Genomic DNA, 17121 nt, shown 5'->3' with positions numbered 1-17121 from the left:
GGCGCTAACACTGGAGCAGAATAAAATGGGAGCTTATTAGCAATATAAATTCTTGAGCCCCTCCTCAGATCTACTGCATCAGAAACTCTGAAATTAGGGTCCAGCAATCAGCTTTAAGAATCCTTCATGGGGGACAACTAGACGGTCAAAAATGGGGGCTAAAGCGCAGGGCTATGAATATGTGTATGTGTGTGTTACTTGGGCAGGAAAAAGATAGAAAGAGCTTGGATAGTATCTATTTTCACTCCTCATGCAAGCGCACAGGCAACTCCTTTCTTGTCATGGGATTATCTGTACCTTTTTGCTGGCTGGTCTCGGGGCCGCACTTGAACCTGGAGCATCGTTACTGCCGGGGCAATAGTAAGACATCCGGCTGCAGTTGCGATCAACAGCCTGAAACATACAAGCCGGGACTTAACACTCAGCTGATAATGATACCCTGAAAGCTGAAAATCATCACTTCACAATATACTTTTATTATATGTCTTATTTTTTTCTGGTTGCAAAGGTAAAAAATAACTGCCACAAAGAAATATAAAACAAAGAAGGTAAATTCACACATGAATTTCACTTGCTCCTGAAATAATCACCATTAATAGTTTGATATGTAACAACCTATAGTTAAACACCAGTTAAGAATGAGGCCCTGAATAATCCCTTCAACGTTCTTAAATCTGGACTTTACTGAAGGAGCAGTTAAAAAAAGGTGGACACAGCGCCTCTCTGTGGTTTAGTCTGGTATTGTACTCAGTCTCAACGTGAACAAGTTGTGGGGAACCACTTCTGAAAGGAAAGGGCATGCTCTTTTCTTTTGGTTGGACAAAATTTTCTCTCCTTCCTACAAAATAACTAGAAAAATGTTAAACCAGTCCACAAAGACAGTTAATATTCTCATTTTCAGGAAAGGAAACTACAACGGTCAAGGCTGTAATAGCCACAGATCCCTTGTTCTTTAGGCAATCGGAACAAGGGTATTGCTTAAAGAAACTTGAAATATGAAGCTGAAGCACTGTGTGCGGCAAATATCTAACAACCCTGTCTGCCCGGGGAGGGGCCTCGCGCGTGACATTTGTCAATTCTGCGCTGAAAATCCTTTCATCAGGGCTGAGTTCGATTTTTTACCATAATGTCATGGCAATACAGGCCACACCATTATATTGTATTTCTACCACACAGATATAATATACACCAATAAACTCGAGAACACAGGTAATAACAAACTATAGTAAAACAATTATGAGGGATGAGTTGTGAAAACTATTTTTTCAAAGTAAACTTTTAATACTGGAATGGTTATTTATAGTTATTCTTACTGGATTTACAGACAAGACACAGAAGCAGTAGCTCTATCCACTTTGCCCTGCTTCCTGTAATATTAACACCTTATATCGTACGGCACATTTGCCAAATGAGGATGTTAACGTTGGGAGATTACAATGAGCTCAATTACAGATTTTACTTGGATAGCATCACTTTTTCTATTAATAACCTATTTTTGTTCCAGGATATAATCCAGGATACCACACTGTACTGACTTCTGTTCCTTTTGATACAAATTATTTAAATGTAAGTTTATATAATTTAATTTCTAATAATGTCTGTTTCACAACTGGCACAGAAATTCCTGAAAACTTATCGATCACCTCTCAGAAACTGGTCTGAGGTAGCTCCAGCACGTGCTGGTTGATGTTTTTTTTTTTTTTTTTTTTTTTTTTTTTTTTTTTATTTTTTTGGTTTTTCTCTGGTACCGGGAACCGAACTCACGACCTTGCACTTGCCAGGCAGGCGCTTTTGCCGCTGAGCTAAATTCCCAGCCCCCTGGTTGATGTTGTAAATGAAAAGGATAGAATATCAACAATTTCATATAGTTCAACCTATAGTCCATCAAAATTTCCAGGAGTGGATCGCATACCTTTAACAACCCATAGATAGTTCTTAGGGTCACCCAGCAGTCAGAACCTATGTAGTGAGGAAGACAGAGGCCCAGGCAGGTAAATGACCTGCCCAGGGCCACGCTGCTAGGTAGTCTCAGCACCCAGAGCCCAACTTAGCTCTTTCCTCCTTGTATCACAAGGTCTCACATCGGTGGAATTTGTAAGGGGAACTATGCCTAAACCTAGAGACTTTGAGTCTTACTAATCAGGGGACAAGGCCACAGATAACTGGGGGGGGAGATTCAAGTTTTGAGGACATGGGAGCTTTGCGAATGTACTAAAAACCACTTGAAGGAGTAAATTTTATGAAATATGAATTATACTATAACTTCAAAAAATTCCAAGTAAGAATCATCCTACAATGTGTTTGACTGTTACTCCCCAAAACTATCCAGGTCATGAAAACAAGGAAAGTCAAGAAACTGATACCTGCAGATGAGCCTCAGGAGACATAACTACAAGATGCCATGTGCTACCCTGGATGGGATCCCCGAACAGAAAGAAGACATTAAGGAAAAATCCCCGGACACTTACTGAGAAAATATGAATACAGTTTGAACTTAGGTTAATATTTGTTCATTAATTGTGATAGGTGTACCATTCTAATGTAAAACATTAGCAACAGGGAAACTGTATGGAGTATATAAAAATGTTATGGACTATACTTGCAATAATTATATCAACATAAAACTGTGCTAAAAATGAAAGTTTATCGCGAAAAAATGAAGACAAATGGCCTAAAGTGACATTTATCAAAAGAACAGCCAACAAGTACTATATGTGGGAAAATGCTTAACATCACTATTCAGCATGGAAATTGAAATGAAAACCGCCATGAGATAACATCTCACCTCAGTTAGAAGGGCTAGTATCAAAAAGACAAAAAGTTATGAACAAAAAGTTACTATCAAAAAGACAAAAAAGTTATTCATAACAAAAAGTTATGAACATTGGTGAGGATTTGGAGAAAGGGGAATTCTCACAAACTGTTATGAGAATGTAAATGAATATTGCTATTATGAAAAACAGAATGGAGGGTCCTCATGGAATTTGCAGTGAAGTTGCCATCTGACCCAGCAATCCCACTATTGGGTATACACCCCAAGGAAGTGAAACCGACATAGGAAATAGACATCTGCACTCCCATATTTCCTGTAGCACTGTTCATAACACGAAGACGTGGAGTTGACCTACGTGTCTACAGACATATGAATGGATGGATAAAGAAGACACAAAAACACAGTACACATACACACTGGAATACTATTCACCCATTTATAGAATAAGATACTGTCATTTGTAGCAAGACAGGTGGAACTGGACATTATGTGAAGTGAAACAAGCCAGGTGCAGACATGCAAATGCTACATATTCTCACCTACATGTGGAGGCTAAAAGGGTGACCGCAAAAAGTAGAGAACAGAGTAGCCATTGCCAGATCCAAGGAAGGGTGAATATATATGTGTGTGTGTGTGTGTGTGGGAGACAGGATTGTTCATGTGTACATGAATACACAGGTAGGAGGAATAACTTCTCATGTTCTTTAGCACAGAATGATAGTTATGACTATGAATAACTAATAGAATATTTCAAAATAGCTAGTAGAGAAGATTTTCAATATTTTTTATTTTAAAGCAAAAATAATAATCATAAACCAGAGTTTCAAAACAGGCTAGTAGGAGGGTAACAATAATTAACACATTGTGCATTGTTATCTCCATAGTAGTTATACAGAGTACAAGGTACAGGCATGAAATATTGTCCAAACAATATTAGCACAAGCCTTTCTTTTCAATGAACTAAGAGAAACTAGCTCTATAACTATCTTAAATATCTTGTATATATATATATATACTTTTTTTTTCCTTTTCCCTTCCTTCCTTTTCCCTTTCCCCCATCATAGTTTCTCTTTTCTTTTGAGCAGTTTCTTCATTTTGGATCTTATTTATTCTTTCAGTTTCTCACACCAGGGAGACAATATGAGGTTTATATGTGTGAGCCTGATTTATTTCACTTATAAGTATATGGTCTCAAGTTGCATCCATTTACCTGTAAGAGTATCGAGTTTATCCTTCTAAATGGCTGAGTAGTACTCCATTATATAAAAAAACCACATCTTTTTTCAGTTGATGGGCATTTGGGTTGTTCCCAAAATCTAGCTATTACAAATTGTGTTGCTATAAACATAGGCATGCGTATATTGCCGTGGTATGAAGATTCTGAATATTACCAACACAAAGAAATGATATATCTGAGGTGACAGACAAGCCAACTACCTTGATTCCCTGATCTTATCATTATACATTGTATAGAGGTATTGAACTGTCAGACTGTCCTCCCTAAGTGTGTATAATTACTATGTGTCAAATAAAAGGGAAAATATATTTAAAAGGAAAAAAATATGAAGGTAAGGCAACAGGCAAATCACTGATCCTCTTACATTCTCAGTTTTAAATTGTTTACAAAATGTGCCTTTGGGGGCTGGGGATTTAGTTCAGCGGCAAAAGCGCCTGCCTGGCAAGCGCAAGGTCGTGAGTTCGGTTCCCGGTACCGGAGAAAAACCAAAAAAAAAAAATAAAATAAAATAAAATAAAATAAAAAAAAAAAAACAAAATGTGCCTTTGTTCGTTAGGAATATTATATGGAATAATCAATCAGAGGTGTTAATGAATGTAAAAGGTAGATGCTAAAAAACCATCAGGAAAAGGGAAAGCCAACCACTTTTCCTTGAGTATTCATTGTACAGTATTCGTTGACTCCTTGAGTATCAATGTACAGGATTCATTGACTCCTGTGGCTCAACCGGCTACGCAGCAACAATCTCCTCTCCGGGTTAAGGAAGTCTGAGCAGGACCCTAAGTGCCAGCCCTTCCACCGCATCTCTCAGACCGGCCCCCACCAGTCCAAAGAAAGGAACGTTGCTCTTTTGAGCTGAGTCTTGAGCATCTGACAGACACTATGGGCGGCGGCAGTAGTCACTTTTGTGTTGTGTTTTCAAGTTCTATTTTAAAAAAATTATAAAAGCCTTTATAATCTGCAGTTGGGAGAAACAAGTTCTGTGTTTTATTGTGATTATAGCAAACGACACTATAGCGACTATTTCAAAATAACTAGCAAGAAGAGAGGATTTTGAGTACTCTTATTACAAAGGAGTGATACACGTACAAGGCGATGGATGTACTAAATATATTTTTTTGGTGGTACTGGGGATTGAGTGCAGATTTTGCACAGAGCTATATCCCCAGGCCTGTTTTTCTTTTTTTTTTGAGATAGAATCTCGCTAATTTGCCCAGGCTGGGCTGGAACTTGTGATCCTCCTGCCTCAGCCTCCCAGAGTGCTGTAATTACAAGCATGAGTGGCCACACCCAGCTAATATCCTGATTTAATCATCACACAATGTATGCATGGACCAAATCATCACACCGTACCGTATTATGAATACTTTTTACATGTCAACTCAAAATAAAAACACAATTAAAAATGTGCCTCACTGCCAGGATTTGACATGTTCCCTACCTTTGAAGACATGATGTTTCTAACTTCTTCATCGGTGGCAGAGTGTGTCCCCATGAGGTCTGGGTTACTGCTGCTTATCACCCGGGCCTGCAGCAGCTTGGAACTCACAGCAGCAGCAGATGTGCGTCCATACGTGTGATAGCCGGGGCTAGGCAGGGAGGCAGAGCCACCTACATCCCACCAGGCAGAGACAAGTCAACAGAGAGGACCAGAGTCATGTACAGAGCTTGGAAAAGGAAAAGGAGGGGCAGGGGGTAGAGTGAAAGCCTATCAGGCGAGCTTTATTTATTTATTTTTGAGACAGGGTCTCACTATGTAGTTCAGGCTGGGCTTGAATTCACTATGTAGCCCAGACTGACTTCGAACTCATGGCAATCCTCCTGTCTGAGCCTGCTGAGTGCTGGGATTACAGGTAAGCACCACCACGCTTTGTTGAGGTGAGCTCTTGGCATGACAGTCTCATCAAAAGCGTCAGGTGGGCAGAGCGGCAGTGTCTTGGGAACACAGACAGAGCACGAGATGGTAGGGGTGGTAAGACCTGGGTGAACCGGAGACATGTACCTTAGCTCCAGCCTACTATTGCCCTGGAGGAACAGAACTCAGGGTTGCCATGGCTTCTAAATTCTAAAGCAAAACTAATTATGGGGATATTTTTAGTAGATCAGCATTTAAATAATCATAACTTTGTAAGTCATGGAGAAAGGTTTCTGAGATTGGAAATCCATGGAGTTGCTGGGCAGATATGGTGGCACACACCTATAATTCTACTACTCTGGGAGGCTGAGGTAGGACAATCACAAGTTTCAGCCCAGGCTGGACAACTTAGTGACTAAGCAAGACCTGGTCTTAAAATTTAAAAAAAATCCATAAACCCACGTAGTCATTTGAATCTTATGAGAACAAGCATTTACAATCAATGTAAGGATGTGCTTCATCTTTCAGTCTTTATGTATTTCCCAAAAGAGTCTATGCCAGGTTTTTAAAACCCCGCTGAAGTGACAAATTCATGAGAGGGGCCGGGGATTTAGCTCAGCGGCACAGCGCCTGCCTGGCAAGCACAAGGTTGTGAGTTTGATTCCTGGTACCAGAAAAAAAACAAAACAAACAAACAAGGAATTCACAGGAAACAGGCTACCCAGACTAATAAGGTGCCAAGTCTATTCGGGTGCGGAATTTTGTGGTCTCATTGATGCTACTTTTTAGAGCACACTGACCACAAGTTCCGTCTGGTTCATTATTACCTAACATAAATGATTAAGAGTAATAATAAAATAGACTGTAACTGTTTTAAAAGTATAGTTGGGGGAAATGAGAAAGGTGATTACCACTGATCGATAAGGAAAGGCTTCGGAGTTAACTGCTCTCGGTGCCTATGGATACACCTTCCTTCTCATTACTGTCCCCAGATGCTAGGCATTGGTCCGCACTTCTCCATATTTTGAAAAGAGATTCTCGGCTTAATCATAAATTGGCAACGGAATAATACCTCGCCGAGGTATTGATCAAATCGACAACAAAATAAGTGCTTAGAGCATAAAAAGAGGAAAGAGGAAGAAGAAAATCTAGAAAATCTCAGCACGCGTGTAAATGCTGCATTCTGAATAGTTCAAGGGAGCCTTCAAGGGCCCCGCTGGATCTCGCATTTCATGGGGGGCGGGCACGGGGTCGGCGCTACCTGACTTGGGTGCGCCCCCGTGCGGCTCCGGCAGGCGGAAAGCGTAGTGCACATAGGAGGCCAGCAAGCAGTTCCTCCCGTGCTGGTCCTTGCTCAGGTCCTTGCTATTGTGCAGGCTGCTGGCGATGGCTGCCACAGACTCGAAGGCAAACTGGGAGAAGTTGGCTGAGGAACCAAGAGAAACACGAACCTTAGGTGAACGCTGTCCCAGCTGCTGACGATGGGCCTGGACCGGTGACCACCCAGCCCAGTGGGCCTGGGGGATCCCGGGGCAGGGGAGGGTGAGCCAGCTCCAGCAGGTCTGCTCTGCCTACCATGGACCGCTGACCTTCCTCCACCTGACCCCGCAATGGGTTTCCATGACCAAGACATGCCGGCCGTCTTCCCTGTCTACACCCTGCTGTAACCGGGCCCACGCTGGGGTCTGCAGGCTGACACCATCAGTATCACGAGGAGCCTGTAGAAATGTGGATTCACAGGCGCCGCCCCAGAAGGGCTGAGTCACAACCTGTATTTCAACAAGACGTGCCTGGGGTTTGAGGTCACGCTACCATTTGAGATGAGCTGCGGCACAGCTCAGATTCTTTACAGATTAATCTAAAATGACTGTGTACCATGTCATTCTCCATGGTGACCCCGTACAAACAACCGGTGCACTGTTCGGACCTCCTTATTCCGGGGAGCCAAGCCCTAACCCTCTCCTCTCCTTCCAGTGAGTCAACCATCACTGCCCATCCCACTGCCTGTCTGCACTTTCCTTCCCCTGAGACTTTGCTCATGCTGTCGTCCTCATGTGGACAGCCTTTCTTGCTTTTGGTCACAAAACCAGCACAAGCCCTAACTCCTCCATAAAGCCTCCGGCACAGGGCTTAAGGGAAGCTGAATTACAGATTTACTGAAGCAACAGAGCAAGAGCAGCTTCCTTCATTTAGGTACTCAACATTTTCCGACGGTTGTTCCCTTTCAAGCAGCTGTTCCTGGTGGTAAACCCAATCTCTCTGTGAACCTTTCTCCGGCCAGGCACATTTCTCATACTTTCTTGTTCCCACTGTGCCTCTTTATAGTGTCAGAGTAGGTTCTGAACAAATGCTTGAAGACCAAGTACTTCTGCTTTGATGGGCAAAAAATGTCTTGGAAAATAAATCCACCAATTACCAGGTATTATGGCCTATATCTGGATGTCCCCCAAAGCCTCATGCAGTCATAGGCAGGGCTCCTGGGAGGTGACTGGGTCATAGGTATGTGACACTTATCACTGGACCAGTCCACTGATGGGCTTGTAGTTGGGTGTGATGTTCGGAGGTAAAGGCTGGTGGGAGGACGTGGGTCTCTGCGCATGTGGCCTGGAAGGTTAATATCCCTCCTCCTCCCTTGATCCCTCTCTGCTTTGTGCCTGCCATGTCATGAACTGTTTCTCTTCTGTGATGCCACTCTGCATGCTGCCTTGCCTTGGAGCCAGCTTACTATGAACTAAGTCCTCTACAAACTGTGAACCAAAGTAAACCTTTCCTCATCTAACTGTGGGAGTTAGGAATTTTGTCCCAGGAATGAGAAAGTAACTAAGATACCAGAAATGGAATTTGAAAGATTGTTTGTGGTCATTCAGTAGTTTATAAAAAAAAGGCAATACTATTGAGAATCCCATTTTAAATGTTTCTTTTTTTTCCCTTTCTTTTTAGATGTATATTAATTCTTCAAAAAACAGTAATGGACTTGGCCTCTTTTGAGTTCACATTATCAGTACAAAGAAAGATCATATCACCCCTGGATTTCTGGAAAGCCGGCTTCATTAAGCAGGGCATTGTCTGCCTGCCCTGCCTCACCCCACCTCCTCCCAGCCCTGCAGGCCCTCACCTGTCTGGCCAGCGATGACCATGGATTTCACAGACAGCTGGAAGAGCTTGTCCAGCACCAGGTGCAGGAAGAGCACAAGAGGCTCCAGGCGGGAGGAGTTCAGGCAGATGAGGCTGAGCTTTAGCTCATGCTCCAGCATATTCTCAGGGACCTTCTGGTCCAGTACCCGGATGGGGAAGGTCACCCGGCTCTCCAGGGAGTGGCAGAGGGTGAAGAACTTTTCCAGGTGGCTGTCCTGGGGAGGCAAAAGCCAGGAGACCCTCATGGAGTCTTACCCCACCAATGTGCACCCACGGATTCATAAAGACAATCAAACAGCTGTATATGGGTACAGCCTCTTAGCCTGGGGTTCAGGTCAGTTCTAAGTCATGGATGACTGAGGTATTAAACTTCTTTGTAGAAATCAGTGCACAAAATAGAACTTTTCAATAATTATTTACTATAGAAAAATTAATTTAGCCCTTGACACAGTCTATAGCATAGCAGGGAAACAGTGGCCAGAAAGAGTTTAAGCAGATGCATAACACAGTGGCAAAAAAAAGTGGGAATACAGATTTTTAAAAAATGTTGATAAACTGGCAGAAGAACAGAGAGAAACAAGATAACAGCCGAAAAGTGCTTCAGATCAAGTTTTCCTGCAAGGTTCTCAAGCAACAAAGCAGTAGCAGGATCCTTCATTTAGGTACTCAACATCTTCCTAAGGCCTTTGTGTTTCAAGGACAAATGAAACCTGAACAGGCTGAGAAATCCCCGAACCTTTCCATAGGTACAGACTTGCACTGATCCTTCATTAGCCTGTCCTTGGAAGGCTTCTCTGCTGCACTTCCACCTTCATTATTGACTGGCCTTGACGTTCCTTACCTGGGTGTGAACGGAGGAAACGGCTTGCACTTCTATATTAAATACTCCTTTATGTCCTTCAGCCCACTTAATGGGAGGAATCTGTAAAGGGACTTTCTATGTTAAAGAGAAACAAAATACAGATTAACAATCCGATCCCCTTTTCTGATTATTAAACACTGGTGCAAAGCAACTTGGCTTTAAATGTGAGGGTCTTAAAAAAGAAAACTACTCCCAAAACTACTACAAGCAGACTCAGAATCAGGAGCCTTAGATTCAACTTTAGTTTGCACTAAGCTGGTTACTTTCACTCTGACAAGTCAACCACCTTCGCTGAGAACTCAGCGTTCTCCTGCTGCAAGGAGAGGGCAGAACTGAGTCATCCGTCTCTCAGCTCCCACCCAGATCTTTGATTCTAGGAAATGAAACGCAGAAGTGCTTTTGAGGGCTTCTCTGAGGTTTTGGGCAGCCAAATCACGAAGAGCAACTAGGCAATGTCTGTGAACACCCTCAGTGGACCCTTAGAAGGCTTTAAGGAGAACTGTTTTCATTTGAGGCCAGGCATGAACCTGTGGCCTGCTGCAAAAGATGCTTCTCTCTCTAGGGGAGAAAAAGGGAAAAGAAAACAGCTGGCAGGGAGGGCAGATCGAAAGAGTAGGGAAGAAAAACTCACTGTAAAGTTGGCTCTCAATTCAAATTCTTGGAAAAATTTTCAACTTAAAAACCAAAAGGGGGAAGAGAAAAGGAGCACCTACAGATGAGCAGATCTCAAGACATATCAACCACAGCAACGTGGTGCCCCACCTGGAGGCCAATTCAAAGAAACAAGTCCAAACAAAGATGACCTTCACGGGGTCATTGGAAATTTGATTATGGACTGGATACTTCGTAATGTCAAGGGGTTGTAGTTCATTTTAAAGGCCTGAAAATATATCATGATGTTTATAAACAGACCTCTTATTTTCAAGATACATCCTAAAATATTTATAAATGAAACAACATGATGTGTAGTATTTGCTTTAAAACAATACTCATTGATGGGAATCTAAGAAGCACGAGGGCAGGAGCTGGTATGGGCAGGATGGGCAGCCCACATGGCTATTGTTCTGTTCTTTTCTTTTCCTATCTATCTATCTATCTAGCTATCACCTATCTAATTTCTTTCTCTCTCTCTTCCCTCTCCCTCTCCCTTCTTTCTTTTTCTTTTCTCTCCTCTCCTCTCCTCTCTTCTTTTTTCTTTTCTTGGTACTGGGGATTGATCCCACAGCCTTTGCACTGAGCTACATCTCTAGTCCCTTTAAAATATATATATTTTTTTAAAGATTTGAGACATGGTCTCACTAAATTGCTCAGATTGGGCTCAGACTTGTGATCCTCCTGCCTCACCCTCCCAGAGTGCATATGTCACCCACCCAGCTTGGGGCCATCTTTGAATAGGTGTACTATAAAGCAGACTGTGTGGGTAACAGGAAGTGCAGGACATGGGAAGCGGGCTGGCGGTTGGCAGTGGGATCACTAGAGGAATAAAAACTCCAACATCTACCTGGGCTGCGACCCACAGGAGAAATGGATGGGCTCTGGCCTAGCAACCTTTTCCAAGGACCCTTGCTGGAAGCAGCCATTTATCACAAGTGGGCTCAGCTCGTCTCCTCTAATATAATACCCTGTGACTTCTGTGGGAGAAAATGCAGCGTGGGTACACATTGCCTTTACTGAACATTCTGCCATCTAAACGAACGTGGTTTTCTTCACAGCCATTTTCCCCACCCTATCAGATGCACTCTCAGAACATGGTTTGTGAAGAGATGACCACTCCGGAAAACACAGTGAAAACACATGGCCACATGTAAGGGAATGGGAAGTGGGTTTGGGAAGGTGACCCAAGGCCACATTCTGGGCAGGAAGCAGCCAAGGGCCGGCCTGCAGTCACCTCAGCAGAGTGCATGGAGTAGTTGAACGGCAGCTTTTCCAAGGCAACTGGGAGACAGTAGGATCCGGTTTGAAGACGTTCATTTAAGAGAATTGGCAGCCACTGAAACAGATGATGCAAAGAAGAAAATGCTATTTATTACCACATATAATTCTAGCAATTTATCTTGCTCACAATAATCAAATGCAAGTAAACAATGATTAGGTATTGACCAGATCTCTTTTTGGCAAGAATTTCTGCCCAGTTCTTTGCATGTTAAATTCCCTGAGTCCTCAAGGTAGTAATATCAATGATTTATTGTTTTCAGTGCTGAAGTAGTAGCATTTTTCTTAGAGCTAGTGTTTGTCTGTGTCTGAATATCATGTTCATTTTAATTTTATATTTTTTAAAGGAAGAACTTTTTTCCCTTGAGGGATAAAGAGGTAGTTGTTCCACCTGTGAAGCACATATGTGAAATTTGGAAACAATACTGTTTTTTGTTTTTTTTTTTTTTGGTTTTTCTCCGGTACCGGGAACCGAACTCACGACCTTGCGCATGCCAGGCAGGCGCTTTTGCCGCTGAGCTAAATCCCCAGCCCTACAATACTGTTTTTTAAGTGAATGAGTATTCTTTCAGTATCTATCACCCAGTAGCCCCTCACTTGTGAAATTTGTCATTTGCTAAATTCTGCTCTTTGCTATAATCTGGGTTAGTACATTTTGCTACTTCTAACAGGAAAAAAAGCTAGTAAGGAGCATATAGTTGTTTATCTCGGCAGGGACCTTAGCTGCATGAGCGATTGCAGTGTGAATCAACCCGCAAGTTACAAACAACTCACTGAATATCCCAGGAGACTTTCTACAGAGGCTCCTTGCTTCGGTTGACAGCTGATATGATAGAAGGTGAATAGGAGGTGATGATGTACTGTGAGCTTAGCAGGGAGCTTAATTTTCACTTCTTCATAAAAGTCAGGAGACCTGTTTTGAAAGCACATTATACACAAATAACTTTTAGCAAGAAGGATGACTTCTCTGACTGCCAATTGCAATGCCACAAACTCTGCTCCTGAGTCTGCCTGTGTGATACTAAGCTTTTCATTTTATATCACTCTGCTCCTACCCAGAAGCCCCTGAGACCAAGCTTATGTTATTGGATAAACTTCACTTACATAAAACTGCTCACAAACTAAAAGCTTCCTCAGAGAAAAAAAAAAATTCTGGAACAAAGTGGAAAGACCCAACAACTTAATCTGAGAAGGTGAAGAGGATCAGAGTCCAGCTTTGACTTCTTTTCCCACCTCTACCCCAAGGACAAAGCCTAGCCTAGGGCTGCACTCATCAAAAGACTTGAGAAACAAATGGAAAATATAGGAAGTAAAAGGGCCAGGCTTTAGAGAATCACCCGGTCCCATCTGCTCTGCACAATACCTCACTTAATACTCACACCACATGTGGCTGGTTTTAATGAAGTACCTGAATGGGCCCAGGTAATCAGGCCCAGATCAAACCCAATGCCATCTGACACTGTACAGATGTCCCTGCCCTGTGAAATGTGAATAATGCTTTTGCTTTCGTCAACTTAAAGAGCTAGCGGGGCAGGTGAGGAGCAGTATACAGAAACAAGGGAATGCCTAGGAGAGCTGAGCTCTGCTGCTGGTCCCCTCTGGTATCTCAACGAGAGTTAGGAAATTTATTGCCTTATTTAACACTACAATGTACAGTCTCTCTGCATCATTAGTATTAGACTTGAAGGTTCTGAAGATATTTTTTCTCCCAGACTTAATTAATGCCAAAAAAGTGCCTCTCTAGCATTGAATTAAGGAACTGGCATAAGTTTCTACTGTCCCTTAGCCTCTGGATTACAAAACCCAATGAGAAAAGTCACTTGGGGAATTCAGAAAAACTTGAAATAATGTCAGCATATGTCCAGAAACTCTGAAATATACTTACTTATTATGGTATGTAATGGCTGTGTACACTTCCTGTACAAATTCAGGCCCAGTGGATTTTCCAAAGATGACCTATTCAACAATGCAGAAAGGAATTAACAGGGATTCTTTAGTAAACCAAATCAACTATCATCAGGACAACAGGATGCCCTGGTCTCATAGAACTGTATTTTAGAGATGAAGAGTGCTAGGTTCTAAAACTGGCCCAACCATGTAGCAGGAGAACTGGTTACAGAGAATAAACTGAGGCTCCGAGGTGCTATATTAGTTATCACGGGCCACATAAAACCAGGGCTGTCTTCATACAGTCTCACTGGCGAGAGGTCTACATAAGCAGAAGGTCACATAGCTTTGCCCTCGATGAGAGCTCCTTGGTTTTAGATTTCATCCACATGAACTGGTAAGGGAACTGCAGCCCACCCTGGGTTGAGGGAAATACTAGCTCCTTTTTTACCGGCATTGCGTCGCCATTATCTTCCCCACACATGAACTGGATTTTTATTGTGATGTTACGGGCAGATGTTAGTTTGTTAGCAAAGTTCAGCCTCTGTGGGTAGACATAGAGAAGATTTCTGGAAAAGAAAAGAAAAAAGACCAATGAACAAGATCCAGAGTTTACTGTATTTTAACCAACTTCTTTAGCGGATGCCCAGGCCTATGCTCATGGGCTGATTATCCAAAGGAGTTTTTCCCTTAAGAAGTGAGTTATTGCTGGAGGAGTGAGAGGGTTACTGTTGGTTCAACCTCCTTAGCTACAGTCATCTGATGAAAAACTCAGTGCTTTCCTCTGTTTGATACATAGAAAGATGTGTCTTCTGTCACTTGGTCAGTCTTAATGCCTTGGGCTGTAGAAATGTTCACAGAGGTAACTGTATATCTGAAGCATAGCAAAATAGGTTCAGCTCACTGCAAACTAAATTCATAGCCATAGAGGAAGACCTAACTCCATGGCCATAAATGGAGGCCTAACTTCAATCCTTCACTTTGTCTTTTTGCTTTCTAATCTTTCTATGGTAATTTCAATTTTTTATTGGCATGATGCTCTGTATTAGGTTAGGTTTCTCTTCTTATGGAAGAGGGCCGTTCAAACCTCAAAGCCCAGCTGCTATATAAAGATAATAATGACAACAATGTGAATAACACATTCATTCATTTAATAACTACAGAACAAACATGAGGCTAAGGATAATTTGTGTAGACTTTATTTGTATTTGCATTATAGTTAGAATATTCCACTAAAATATAAGCTCTATGAGGACAGGATTTTTTTTTGGTGGGGGTGTTTCCAGTACCAGGAATCGAACTCACGACCTCGCGCTTGCCAGGCAGGTGCTGTGCTGCTGAGCTAAATCCCCAGCCCCGAGGACAGGGATTTTTATCTGATGCTTTCTGATTCACTGATATACTTTTAGCATGCAACATAGTTGAATAAAATATTATATTTTTTGATGAAATGTATCCTTAATTTTGAGACACAACGATACTAATATTTATATAGAACTTATAAGTCAGATAATGTTTCAGATATTTCTTATCTATTAATTTAAAGAATTCTCATAATTGTCATATAGGTGGGTAGTGTTATCATCATCAGCAGCCCCATGTTATCCCCATATCACAAAAGAGAGGAAAAAATGAGACACAGAAATGTCAAATAACATGCACCAAACCATACAGCTAGAAAATAGGAGAGTTGTGATTTGAATCTAGGTGGTTCAGCTCCTCTGCTGTTAACTGCTGTGCTATATTCCCACAGTAAAATTGCTACTAAAATGATCAGAACGGCTTTCCAATACTGTTATTCTGACATCTCTTGAGGACAAGCTTACATTAATTTTCTGGGTCTCACTAACATTTGAGTATACCAGTGGTATACCTAAGACTGATTCAATTAGTGTCGTGCTCTTTGGGAAAATGTCTGTTTTACTCTTGGTCCATATTTTAGCTCAGACACAATCTTGCCTTGAGTGCTTCCAAGGTACCAAACCACCTTTGTGTGGACTGGAGACCAGGAGAAAAGTGAACAAGCAGGAAGATCAGGTTGGTAGACATTGCCTCAGTGAATGCAGGTAATCAGGATTTTTTTCAAGGGTTTTCATATTAATGAACACCAGCATTTCTTAACCTAGCTGCCTTCCACCTTTTTGGACTGGGGAACCATTTGGAGCAGGGGACTGTCCTGTGTACTGCAAGACTTTCTACAGAATCCCTGGAATCACCGCATTAGACCAGGGCCTCCCCTACTCATTATCAAATCTCCCCTGGGGGTCAAAGTTGCCCAGATTTGAGAACCACCAACCCATCCGTGTAAGTTTGCACAGTGTAGATCTATACAACTGTACCAACAGGTTGCACACCTTTAATACATATAGTTAAATAAAATTATCAGTGCCACCCATTCAATGTAAAGTATATTCCACTGGGAAAGAATGAAGTCTGTACTCAAATATGAAGCAGAAGATAAAGATTTAAGTGTATTTAACCAACAAAATCTGGGATATTCAGAGAGCATAAAACTGAAAGAAAAAGATGAGCAGGACAAGCCCAAACGCTGGGCTGTTTCTCATGGACCACGCAGACTGCTTCCAAAGAAATCCTTCAGTACCAGCTGAATAGACAGAGGAACAGAGAAAGCCATGTTCCGAAGCTACTGTGCCAGGAAGGCCACTGTGGTGTCCCCGGGAACCAGAGCGATGCCCCAGTTTGTGCTCAGAATCTCTCTTCTGGTCTGCGAAGAGGTCGTAGGGGGACTTTTTACCATTTAGAAATGGGGCAAACTTTAAAGTAAGCAGATATTAAAGAAGCTCGAAATGGGAACCAGGCTAATTTTTTTCTTTTTGTATTTTATTGTTTAGCTTTACTTTCAAAGTGAGTTAGAAAGTTTTCATTGTGTAGTCTATTTCATGGGCAACTCAATCACTGTTAAAAGCAAAGACACTTATTTCCCTGAGTATTATAAAAACCTCCTTTAGTCTCATACCAGGCATTAAGATAAGGCTGATTCCATTAGCCTCATGGTCACTAAATGCCCCATCCCAAAGCCGCATTTCCCAGTTTGTTCCATGAGCACTCCCCTCTCCCCTGCGCCTCAGTGCTCTACAAAGTGTTAAGAAGGGGGTGAGGAGAGAGGGTGGGTGGTCGAACGGTACTGGGACTATGAAGAACACCCAGGAATCCAAGTGTGGTGCCGTACACCTGGAGTCCCAGCTACTGGAAAGCTAAGGCAGGAGGATTGTAAATGCAAGGCCACTCTGGGCAATTTAGTGAGACCTCCATCTCAAAATTTAAAATCTGAAAAGGAGGGTGGGGAGGAGACACGGCTCAGTGGTAGAGTGCTTGTCTAGCACATGAAGGCCTGGTTCAATTTGCTGTTGGGAGAGACTGGGACAAACCAGGATAACAGGCAACGGTGCCCTGTGAATGCTGTGGAAGGAAGGACTCTG

The 17121-nt window shown here is 42.3% G+C and overlaps 1 protein-coding gene across 2 annotated transcripts in view; it reads right to left on the bottom strand.

Annotated features, from left to right (window-relative positions):
* Nucleotides 1–17121, bottom strand: part of Dock8 (dedicator of cytokinesis 8) — a 201399-nt gene that overhangs the window by 69929 nt on the left and 114349 nt on the right. For both annotated transcript variants that reach the window (XM_005388589.2, XM_013516312.1), the window contains 9 exons: nt 14133–14250; nt 13680–13750; nt 12569–12707; nt 11751–11852; nt 9842–9937; nt 8981–9215; nt 7127–7291; nt 5452–5621; nt 298–393 (listed from right to left, as the gene is read on the bottom strand). In XM_005388589.2, the coding sequence (XP_005388646.1) occupies nt 298–393; nt 5452–5621; nt 7127–7291; nt 8981–9215; nt 9842–9937; nt 11751–11852; nt 12569–12707; nt 13680–13750; nt 14133–14250 (1192 nt within the window). The remainder of the gene's footprint in view (nt 1–297; nt 394–5451; nt 5622–7126; nt 7292–8980; nt 9216–9841; nt 9938–11750; nt 11853–12568; nt 12708–13679; nt 13751–14132; nt 14251–17121) is intronic.

The sequence above is a fragment of the Chinchilla lanigera genome, unplaced genomic scaffold, assembly GCF_000276665.1.
Source record: "Chinchilla lanigera isolate Chin_1 unplaced genomic scaffold, ChiLan1.0 scaffold00033, whole genome shotgun sequence".
Classification (NCBI taxonomy): Eukaryota; Metazoa; Chordata; class Mammalia; order Rodentia; family Chinchillidae; genus Chinchilla; species Chinchilla lanigera.
This window is presented reverse-complemented; position numbering and strand designations above follow the sequence as displayed.